General features: G+C 37.3%; 2 protein-coding genes across 2 annotated transcripts in view; one reads left to right on the top strand and one right to left on the bottom strand.

Moving 5' to 3' along the window:
• The window catches only part of LOC136874177 (unconventional myosin-Ie), a 458,144-nt gene that overhangs the window by 114,399 nt on the left and 331,223 nt on the right, over positions 1 to 12,522 (top strand). The window lies entirely within an intron of this gene.
• The window catches only part of LOC137500933 (uncharacterized), a 124,983-nt gene continuing 120,005 nt past the window's right edge, over positions 7,545 to 12,522 (bottom strand). The window contains exon 3 of the mRNA XM_068227690.1: positions 7,545 to 10,148. Coding sequence (XP_068083791.1) covers positions 9,833 to 10,147 — 315 coding nt within the window. The 5' untranslated portion in view covers position 10,148 and the 3' untranslated portion in view covers positions 7,545 to 9,832. The remainder of the gene's footprint in view (positions 10,149 to 12,522) is intronic.

Below are 12,522 nucleotides of genomic sequence, written 5' to 3'. Positions count from 1 at the left end.
TTGCTCACAATCTTGTAACTTATTTATCACTCTATAGAGAATAACATCATCCGCAAAAAGCCTTACCTCCGATTCCACTCCTTTACTCATATCATTTATATATATAAGAAAACATAAAGGTCCGATAACACTGCCCTGAGGAACTCCCCTCTCAACTATTACAGGGTCAGACAAAGCTTCACCTACTCTAACTCTCTGAGATCTATTTTCTAGAAATATAGCAACCCATTCAGTCACTCTTTTGTCTAGTCCAATTGCACTCATCTTTGCCAGTAGTCTCCCATGATCCACCCTATCAAATGCTTTAGACAGGTCAATCGCGATACAGTCCATTTGACCTCCAGAATCCAAGATATCTGCTACATCTTGCTGGAATCCTACAAGTTGAGCTTCAGTGGAATAGTCTTTCCTAAAACCGAATTGCCTTCTATTGAACCAGTTATTAATTTCACAAACATGTTTAATATAATCAGAAAGAATGCCTTCCCAAAGCTTACATACAATGCATGTCAAACTTACTGGCCTGTAATTTTCAGCTTTATGTCTATCACCCTTTCCTTTATACACAGGGGCTACTATAGCAACTCTCCATTCATCTGGTATAGTTCCTCCGACCAAACAATAATCAAATAAGTACTTCAGATATGGTACTATATCCCAACCCATTGTCTTTAGTATATCCCCAGAAATCTGATCAATTCCAGCTGCTTTTCTAGTTTTCAACTTTTGTATCTTATTGTAAATGTCATTGTTATCATATGTAAATTTTATTACTTCTTTGGCCTTAGTCTCCTCCTCTATCTCGACATTATCCTTGTAACCAACAATATTTACATACTGCTGACTGAATACTTCTGCCTTTTGAAGATCTTCACATACACACTCCCCTTGTTCATTAATTATTCCTGGAATGTCCTTCTTGGAACCTGTTTCTGCCTTAAAATACCTATACATACCCTTCCATTTTTCACTAAAATTTGTATGACTGCCAATTATGCTTGCCATCATGTTATCCTTAGCTGCCTTCTTTGCTAGATTCAATTTTCTAGTAAGTTCCTTCAATTTCTCCTTACTTCCACAGCCATTTCTAACTCTATTTCTTTCCAGTCTGCACCTCCTTCTTAGTCTCTTTATTTCTCTATTATAATAAGGTGGGTCTTGTACCATTAAGGGTGGTAAGGAATGGTAAAACCTGTTTTCGCATTCCTCAACAATTTCTTTAAACCCATCCCAGAGTCTGTTTACATTTTTATTTACCGTTTTCCACCGATCATAGTTACTTTTTAGAAACTGCCTCATGCCTGCTTTATCAGCCATATGGTACTGCCTAACAGTCCTACTTTTAAGGCCTTCCTTTCTATCACATTTATTTTTAATTACCACAAAAACAGCTTCATGATCACTAATACCATCTATTACTTCAGTTTTCCTATAGAGCTCATCTGGTTTTATCAGCACCACATCCAGGATATTTTTCCCTCTGGTTGGTTCCATCACTTTCTGAATCAGCTGTCCTTCCCATATTAACTTATTTGCCATTTGTTGGTCATGCTTCCTGTCGTTCGCATTTCCTTCCCAATTTATATCTGGCAAATTCAGATCTCCTGCTACAATCACATTTCTTTCCATGTCGTTTCCCACATAGCTGACTATCCGATCAAATAATTCCGGATCTGCGTCAGTGCTACCCTTTCCCGATCTGTACACTCCAAATATATCAAGTTGCCTATTATCTTTAGAAATGAGCCTTCCACCTAGAATTTCATGTGTCTCATCTTTAACTTTTTCGTAGCTTACAAATTCTTCTTTCACCAGAATGAACACTCCCCCTTCCACCATTCCTATCCTATCTCTACGATACACACTCCAGTGCCGTGAGAAAATTTCTGCATCCATTATATCATTTCTCAGCCATGATTCAACTCCTATTACAATATCTGGTAAATATATATCTATTAAATTACTTAATTCTATTCCTTTCTTTACAATACTTCTACAGTTCAACACTAACAATTTTATGTCATCCCTACTTGATTTCCAGTTCCCTGTTCCCTTATCACCGCTCTCTAGGCCATCCCTTTTCCCTGAATGTACCTCCCTATTACCCTTCCAAACAAATTTCCTAACTTTCACCCCATCAACACAATAATTAAAACTGAGAGTTTTTATCCTATTTGTGAAACTCACAACCTGATTTTTAACCCCGTGTATCATCATACCATTGCCTACTGTCCATGTCACAACATTATCGAGGTCATTTTGCAGTTGCTCACAATCTTATAACTTATTTATTACTCTATACAGAATATCATCATCTGAAAAAAGCCTTATCTCTGATTCCACTTCTTTACTCATATCATTTATATATATAAGAAAACATAAAGGTCCAATAATACTGCCTTGAGGAATTCCCCTTTTTATTATTACAGGGTCAGATAAAGCTTCGCCTACTCTTAATTCTCTGAGATCTATTTTCTAGAAATATAACTACCCGTTCAGTCTCTCTTTCGTCTAGTCCAGTTGTACTCATTTTTGCCAGTAGTCTCCCATGATCCACCCTATCTAGACAGGTGAACCGCAACACAGTCCATTCGACCTGGAACTGCCTTCTATCGAACCAGTTATTAATTTTCAAACACGTCTAATATAATCAGAAAAGATGCCAGTTGGATCCTCGTTATTTGGTTGTTCATATTTTGTTGCTAGTATGACTTTTCAGTTTTACTGGCCAGAATGCCAGGCCTGTTGCTCAGATCCCTGACCACAGAACAAGATTGACAGATGTCACCGTAAGTCAGTTAGGAGAGCATCAAACGTGAAATCTGAAGGTTGTGGGTTCAGTTCTCACCAGTGTCCAGTTGGTCATTTTGGTTCTGTACTTAACTTTTTTTTCAGCATGTACTATCCATACTGAACATAACTTAATGAGTTAAGAGTCTAATTCAATTACAGTGCAGTCATAAAAGCTAAACAAGCAAAATCATTACTTTATTCTGGTCTCTCAAAAGGCTTTGTTTCTTTTAAAATAAAAGATCTAAAAGTCTTGAGGGTGAAAAAATTATAAAACCAAACCAGACCCCATGGCGCTACAGCCCTTGAAGGGCCTTAGCCTACCAAGGAACTGCTGCTCAGCACAAAGGCCTGCAGGTTATGATGTGTCATGCGGTCAGCAGAACAAATCCTCTCGGCTGTTATTCTTGGCTTTCCAGACCGGAAAAAAATTATAAATTGTGTTTAAATCCAAAGATATTTTTGTAGAAGCTTATGTTGATCAGGCTTGTTAAGTGAAATTAAATAAGAGTTATTTTGCAGTAAAGATGTGACATTATCTTTTAGATAGATCAGAAAAGAAGGCATTATTCTATGTATATTTTGTGGCTGTAACAAATAACTGAGAACTTCCCCTGGTTGTGTTACCTATTCTCCAATTGAGACAGAAATTTTTCAAAATATAACATATATTACTCTTCATTTTGCCCTCAATAAATGGAGCTTTTAAGTGGCATTACATGTAAATTGGGAAACTTGATTGGTTTGCGTTATTAACATTAACAGTACTAATAAAATACATAAAACATGCAGATTCTTATAGAGCAAAACAACTACTGTGGTTGTGCAGCCTTTGCAGGTCTTCACACTGCCATGAGAGCTACCTCTTGGGAGACACTGCTTCCTTCAGCTCTTTAACCTTGACCTCTTAACCAATCAGTCTGTCATATTCATTAACCTTTCTAATAGTCCTGTTTGAGAAGAGGTCATTCCCTTTTTGTTCCACTGCATGTCTTGATCTTTCAAAATGCCAGGAATGAAACCAGTTATTTAAAGCTAACACAAGACCATGAGTTCTGATACTCTCATGTTCAGGTCAATGCATTCGTGAAGTACAGTAATGTCAGGAAATTTTTAAAAAACACACACACACTCTCACTCTCTCTCTCTCTCACACAGACACACACACACACAACTAAATATAAACATAGCTCACTTGTATCTTCCTTTCCTTGTGACAAAGATGTTGATCCCATCCATGGTATGTTGGATTCTTCTTCCAGTTTCTATCCATTCTCGATGTTGGCAACCATCTTGCTGTGCTGTTCTTGTGACTTGTCTTCTCTTCTTTTTTCTTCTCTTCATCCATTCCCTTTTACAGATTCTCTCTGAGTAGGGTAGTCAACCAAAGCTCTTCTCCACCTTACTCGATCTTTCCACCACTACTCTTCTAGTACTTTATTGCTATTGACTCCTCTGTTTGCAATGCAGTCTGCAACAGAACTCCTCCATCTCATTCTAGGCTGTCCCCTGAGCCTCTTTGCAGTCTCTGTATCCAGGAATGTTCTCTTTAGTATCCTCTTTCCTGGCATTCTTATCATGTGTCCAAACCATTTTAGCTTTGCTATATCAATCTCTTCTTGAAGTTCCCACTCCCATGCTTCTCCTTATTTTCTCATTTCATAATCTATCTCGTCTTGTATTTCCCTGTATGCTCCTCAAGAACCTCATTTCAGCTGCTTGTAACTTACTTTGGTTCCACTTAGTCAACGTGCAGGCTGCTGAAACATAGGTCAGTGTAGGCTTATAATAGGACGAATATAAAACCTTCTTGCACTTCATTGACACATCTTAGTTCCATATAATGTCTCTCGCACACTGGTAGAAACTTAGCTCAATTTCTCCATCCAAATTTCCATCTTGTGACATCGTGCTACCAAAATATTTAATATTTTTCACTACTTCAAGAGGTTCATTTCCTATTTTTATCACTCCCATGGATTTTCTGTCATCTCTCGTCATGATCAAAGTTTTGCTTTTCGCAGTACTAATCTTCATTCCAAAATTTCTTGTCTCCTCATTCCATATATCAACCTGTATCTGTACTTCCTCTTTATTATCTCCCCAAACTACAATGTCATCAGCAAAGAGCATAGACTTTATTTGCTCGCCCATCATCTTCTCCTTGACATTATGTAGAATTCTATCCATGATGAGAATGAAGAGTAAGGAAGACAATACACTTCCCTGTCTTAAGCCTGTTTCAATTCTGAACCATTCAGTTTGACCCACTTTGGTTCTAACACAGCTTTTGCAATTTTGGTACAATGCTATTACCATCTGCATTGTTTCATTCCCAATCTGTGCCTGTGTTATGTTTTCCATACCAAATTCCTTGGGATATTGTCATACGCCTTTTCAATATCTAGAAACGTTACTACCATGTCCTTTCCATACAATGTAAATATTGGGTCAAATGTGGACCTGCCTCTTCTGAATCCATACTGGTGTTCTGCCAATTTTCCCTTTACTCTGTCTCTTGTCACTTGTAGCTTGTAGTAACTCTGTAGATGTTTTGGAGGTCCAAGTTCTGATAATTTGTAACCAGGATATTCTTCTTTAACCATATGTTGGATTATGGCGCCGTAATCTACAGCAATATTTCAGAGAAATATAATATGAAGCTCTAGCTAGTTCAGAATGCATGTAATGTATACAATTAGTCTTCAGGTTTAGTAAAGGTTGTCATTTAACAATTTACTACGAGCCTGCAGGGTGGCTGAAACTCAGGGATAGACAGTCTTACTCAGATGATTGATTAATGCTAAGAGTTTAAAAAGCTAATGCCATTGTTCATGAGTCAGGTGCATAATGGGAACAGTAAGTTTATAGCTAATGCCCAGAGTTTCCTCAGCACCATACAGACCAGGCGAGCTGGTTGTGCAGTTAGGGGCGCGCAGCTGTGGGCAGGCATCCAGGCATCCAAGAATGAGCCATCTCTCATAGTTGATTCAGCTGTGTGGGGAGACTTGATTACCTCGGATCGAATAGAGGTATTTCATTACAAGTGATTATTTTCATATTGACCGTATTGAAGTTCAGTTATTAAAGGTTAAACATTAATTTATTGAAACCACCTATTCAATACTGGTTGAGTCTTTATAACAATGTCATAAAGCATCATTCTTCTAAGAAGTGATGCTGATCTATAGAATATTTAGGCCTCCCCAAAAAACAATAAGCTGAACATGTTTCAATGCCCTACAAATATAAAAAGAATATTTAAATGCTATGACTTTAATAGACTACAATGCCATCCCAGTATCAGCATTTTCTCCATTTAACAGGATATGAGTAAGACATCCCATTGAAACTTCAAGACAAGTTCGACCAGTTCAGTTCTAAAATGTACCATAAGTCTGTAGCTTGTAGTAACTCTGTAGATGTTTTGGAGGTCCAAGTTCTGATATTTTGTAATTTTTGTATTTTTTGTTTGAATATATTATGTAAATTGTGTAAAAATAGTTTTTAAGAATAGTTCTAGCACATGTTAATCTCCAATAAGTTGTAAAAATGTACAGATGATTAATCCCAATTGCATCAAGCCGTTCTCATTACCGACATTATGAAAGTTAACAGTCAATATATTTCCTTTAAAAATGTGAACAAGAGTAGAATGTCACATTAGAACTTTAAAACATGGATGGCTTGATCACTCCTGTGCACTGTTATATAAATAATATTGACTATGATTAATCCTAAAATAGCATCCACTCAGAGCTCTGACTTGGAGATAGAATTAATGGCTGATAAACCCTGCAATGCCAGGCGAAACATGTACCATACTCAAACTTAAGACATTGTTATAGTCAAAAGACTCAACCAGTATTGAATAGATGGTTTCAGTGAATTAATGTTTAACATTTAATAGGGGTATTTCAGCTGCCTAATATTGCAGTGTACCGAGCTTGACAGCTGCAGTTGTTTAAGTGCGGCCAGTATCTAGTATTTGGAAGATAGTGGGTTCAAACCCCACTGTCGGCAGCCCTGAAGATGGTTTTCCGTGGTTTCCCATTTTCACACCAGGCAAATGCTGGTGCTGTACCTTAATTAAGGCCATGGCTGCTTCCTTCCAACTCCTAGCCCTTTCCTATCCCATTGTCGCCATAAGACCTATCCGTGTCGATGCGACGTAAAGCAGATTGTAAAAAAAAAAAAAAAAAAAAGACAGAATGACACCGCTCAGCCAAAGCTGCAGGTTGCCGTCTATGTTGTACATAGTTGCCGGTGCAGTCTGTTTGAAACATCAGCAAACTGTATGCAAATTACAGAAAGCAACAGCATGGTTCAATCCTAAAGAAGAACTAAATAATATTCTAATAAGTTGAAAATTTGTTTTGAATAGTGAATTGAGTTGGTGAGAGGAGAACAATTTGGTGAAATTTGACCAGGAGGGATACAATGATACAATGATACAATGATTTTGACACATCCATGATTTGTTTAGTTGGTTTTTGAGGGAAGTGTAGTGATAAGATCTGTAGGCAGAGTAGAGTAGATGTAGGATGTAGTAGTTATGTAGAAATGGAAAGGTTAGTTCAGGATAGGATGGCATGGAAACTGCATCAAAACAGTCTCTGAGTTAGGTTACTGCAAGTTAGTTTCTGGAGGAGAAGAAGAGACAGGCTCGTGTTTCAAGTAAACTCCAATTTAGGTTGCCTCGTTGGGTTTGCTGAAATGAGAGGAGAGGTTACTTTTAAGCAGAACTTTTCAAGTTGTCTCGGTTTGTTTTAAATTTTCATAACATAAAAATTACAGAGTATAAATATATAAAAGGAAAGCTCTTTCTTTGCTTTATATTCATAATAGCACAATAGACAGAAATATTTTACAAATGTACATTATAACAACTGTTTTTGTTACATCTCTCTCATTTTGTCCTCATACACCTTTGATGAGATACAAAGCAGGCTGGTGCAGTGGTCACTAAGGAAAGCTTTATTTTTTACAGTTTATAATTATCACTGTGTTTACTTGAGAGGGAATTTCAGATTATCCCTTCCAAATCCTAGTGTACAATTCAAGAAAAATTTCTATGTTTTTGCATGCTGAAAAAGAAGATAAATTACCAGAAAAATATAAACAAAATTTTAACACAATTATTAACACAAATTTATGACTGACATATTTGTGTGATGTGGACCATAACTGTTAATTTTATAAATTTCTTTGCCTTTATAATAGGTTAATTTTAACAATTAAATGGCTCATATTGATTAAGTCTTTCAGTTGTAACTGTGACACATACCTGTACTTCTCTTTATGAGATTTTCTAGATTTGTTTGCATTCTTTTAAAGACTCAAATACATCTCATTATGCAGTTTATTTAACAGTCACATAACATATTGCATACTCTACTGCCGGACACTTTTGAAATCATTTTCATCTGTTGAAAGGGTCAGATACACATCAACATTTCACTACCAAGTGCTACGACTCCTTGACGATTACTAAATATTAAACAGTTGAAACAGAGAGAGCGAAGCATACATAGATGTGTTCTACAAGTGATCCTCCTGACCTACACATGCATGTGGGTAGGATCTGAAAGGGGTATTAAAAATGTAGAGAACACCTAAAATAAGTAAAATAAAATAATGTTCATCAGTTTTGTTGTAAATGTGTTAGTATAGAAAATATTCCATATTCTGCAAATCTATTGTGTATTCTAAATGCTTCTTTGTGAAGTTCCTTTGCATGCACAATCTGTAGGCAGAATCATCTGCTTCATTGGACAAAACCAGACAACTTCTTTGACAAGGGGAGTTGCATGCCATCTTAGAAGTTTCCAGTGATATAGGAAGTAATTCATTTACACCCCTGATCTAGGAGTTAGAGAAAACAATTTAAATAAGAAAATAGAATCCACAGCTTCATTTTCTGGCTCTAACAAGAATTAATGCCTTAGTGTGGTCTGCTAGGTCATATCTCAGCTTTTGAAGACCAGTTGGGAACCTCCATTATGTAGATTGATCATGGAGGAACTAACCACATAGATTTTTATCAGACAGTGTCCAGTCATAGCCAAGGACTTGAGACTAGTGACTAAATGTGTCTATAGCCTCCGAAACAATTCACCACCGGGAATCGTGCTGTTTTCAGTGCATCATATTTAACTTGGTGTAGCATATGAATATTGTGGTATTAAATTGTTTGATGAAGACTAGACCTTCTACTCATAGTAGATATTTAAAATTGCATAGATTTTGACCTTCAGAATCCAGATATCTTCTTTCTCCATAGTAACTATTGAAGATCAGTGAAAGTCGCCAAGAATGGATCAAGGGTCGTAGCTTTCATACGTTCTGTCATTTATGTAGGACTAGAGTAAAATGTACTGTTCTTAATACTAATAAAAAACATATGTAAATTGACCATTTAAACATATTTTTAATTGAAGAGGCAGTCATAGTGGTTAAAGGACCACAGCAGTTTTAAAAAAATATAGGGAATTTAATTTTGTTTAGTTTTTAGGATCCTGTGTACTATTGCCTCTCATTGCCAATAATTTCCTTTCCTTGTCAAGAAAATAAATGTGTGAAACAGTATAAATAAATTTACAATGCTGCTTGTACTCTACACTATTCGTCATACACAACAGCAGCATGACTTTTCAGTCTGTTGTATCTTCAACTTGAAGTTTAATCTTCAGTAAATTAAGGTTATAAAACTAACTACAAAAATAATGCTCACAGAATTATTTTTTTATCAACTTTCTCAAATCATCTCTCTAAATTCACTTCATTTTATTTTGTCAAGTAACCTATTAGTCCTCAAGGCACTTACAAATAACCCTGATCTGACCAACATTCATAATTATCTTTTGATAGATGAGTCGGATGAATATGTAGAGTCCTTTTCTCTCCCTGAATTCATCCTCAAATTGATACTGTATTTTTGTATTACAGAATTTGTCTTTTATCTTTGCCTGCTGAATATATTCTAACAGTCTGAATAGAAACTATGTAGTTCTTCATTGTCTTGCACTAGTTTGAGATCATACTACACCATATTGGGCATAAGGTCCGTCCTGTGGGCATATGGCTTCCGCTTGCTGTACACTGTAGAGCTAGCACCACGTGCCACATTGTTGTGGTGTCTGGTCACCCACAGAAGTTTGAGACCGACAGGCTGGTCGTCCACGTGATACTGCGGTGTAGAACTGTGGGCAGGTGGTTGTGGTGGTGGTGGAATTTGCTTGGGCAGTTCACTAGATGTCACAAGCTCCTCTCGTGGGGCTGGAGGACGAGGAAGCACGACTGCTCCTACTGCGGCCAAGCACATGGCTAACACGAGCCACTTACTGTTGCGAACCATCCTGCAAACAGAAAAGAAATGTTGGCTTTCAGAATATGAATACATTCCATATTTTTGTACATTTATTTTTATTAAGGAAGGACAGTAAGAGTGGTATCCATCAATAACCATACATTTGCTGTAAAAACTTTGAAAATCCCAAATGAGAAGTATGTTGTACAATAATAATAATAATAATAATAATAATAATAATAATAATAATAATAATAATAATCTGCTATGAACAAGAAAGGCCTGATAAAAAATTGGAAACTAAAGAGAGAAAGATCTTAAGGAAAATTCTTGGCCCAATTAAAGAAAACAATGAATATAGACGTCAACATAACTGTGAGCTGTATACTCATGTCCAGAAGATCTCTGATGTCGTGCGGAGAAGGAGAATTGCATTTTATGGCCACTTGCTAAGGCTGAAACCCACACTATTATCGAACCAGATCTTAGCTATTTTAAAGATAAGAAGACCCAGCCAACTTGGTTCAAAGAGGTGGAAAGGGACCTACAGGAGATGGGGATCACGTATGAAGATATACAAAAACGCAACCCACTCAGGAGGAAACTAAAACACCACCGGGGTTTTCAAGATAGGCCAAAGTTGAAGACGAGAAAGACGTGGACGGAGGAAAGAAAAAAGCAACACCGGCAACGAATGGGGGAATACTGGACAAAGATCAAAGCCCAGAGAAGACAGCTGAAATAACGTGGTCTTTAGTAGGCCGATACGAATAAAGAAGAATAATCTGCTGTAGAAGAAAGGTTACACAAGATGGAAAGATCACATTACATCACTAAGAATTTTTACAAGAAATTCTTATCTAAAAATCTTAAAATAAGGCACTACAATACACTACGAGAGCCTTCGTGGCTCAGACGGCAGCGCGTCGGCCTATCACCGCTGGATACCGTGGTTCAAATCCCGGTCACTCCATGTGAGATTTGTGCTGGACAAAGCGGAGGCGGGACAGATTTTTCTCCGGGTACTCCGGTTTTCCCTGTCATCTTTCACTCCAATAACACTCTCCATTATCAATCATTAATAAATCACCTTGGGAGTGGCGACCCCATTGTAATAACAGCCTATATATGGTTCATTCATTACATCCCTGAACCGGTCAAAGACTGGAAAACAGGTTGTAGGTTTTCATTTTCATTTTCAATATACTATACTGGTGAAACCAGAATGTCTTTATGCAAGAGAATGTTTAGTGTTGAATTATTGTTTAGATAAACTGGAAGTCCTAAAAAGAAGAATCATGAGAAAAACCTCAGGTCCAGTGAAAACAACAGAACAATAGAAATTAAGAAGTAATAAGGAAATATACCAGAACATAGAAAATATAAGAGAAACAATAAGAAAAAAGGAGATTGCTATTTTTTTGACATTCGTATCTGTACAATAGAATGGATGATAACAGATTGATGAAACAGATATTAAAGTACCTTTTGGTGGAAAAGTCAACAAGATACAAGAGGTCAAGAAAGATTTAGAGAGGAATAACATAAGAGGAAACTATAGAAAGAGAGATTTAAAAAAATAACATTTTTAAGAATGGAAGGATTCCAAGGAAGAAGGAAAAGGAAACCCGGTCCATAGTGGTCTGAAGAGAGAAGAATAAAGCGTAGTGCAATGATGAAGGAATTCTGGAAAGAATGGAAGAGGAAACAACAAGGATCCAGCGAGTTGGCCGTGTGGTTAGGAGTATGCAGCTGTGAAGCTGTGAACTTGCATGCAGGAGATAGTGGGTTCGAACCTTACTGTCAGCAGCTCCGAAGATAGCTTTCCGTAGTTCCCCATCTTTACACCAGGCACATGCATACCTTAATTAAGGCCACGGTCGGTTCCTTCCCACTCCTAGCCCATCGTCGCCATAAGACATATCTGTGTTCGTGCGACGTAAAAAGAAATAATCAGTGAAGGTTAAAATTGCCGACCCGGCCGAAAATCGAAGCCGGGACCCCTTCGACTGAGGGTCACCACGCTATTTATCCATTGAGCAGGTCGTTTATTGAAACTGAAATAACTTTATAAATAATTTCATTTTCAGACTTCTTGTTGCTGTATTTTATATGTTGTGTTTTTTTGTAAAATAATTAAATTATACTGCTCGTATCGCTGGTGTGTGCTCCCTCATGTTGAACGTAGTCGACCTTGCAGATTGCACTGTGTTTGTTCTTACGTAAGTGTAGTAATGGCTGTGAAGTGTAGCGGCACAAGCGACTGGTCAAGAGACCGGCGCTCAGTCACTTTCGCCTTACGAGCCGCTCCGGTTGTTGCTCACAAGGCTGCCCAGCTCCATTCACTGCCGGCATAGGCTAGTCCGAGATCAAGGCCATAATTATCTTCAACTATATTGGGCCTCGTTGTTTTGGGAAGTAAT

This window comes from Anabrus simplex, chromosome 5 (assembly GCF_040414725.1).
Source record: "Anabrus simplex isolate iqAnaSimp1 chromosome 5, ASM4041472v1, whole genome shotgun sequence".
Classification (NCBI taxonomy): domain Eukaryota; kingdom Metazoa; phylum Arthropoda; class Insecta; order Orthoptera; family Tettigoniidae; genus Anabrus; species Anabrus simplex.
Note: the sequence above shows the minus strand (reverse complement) of the source record. Positions and strands in the feature narration are given on the sequence as shown.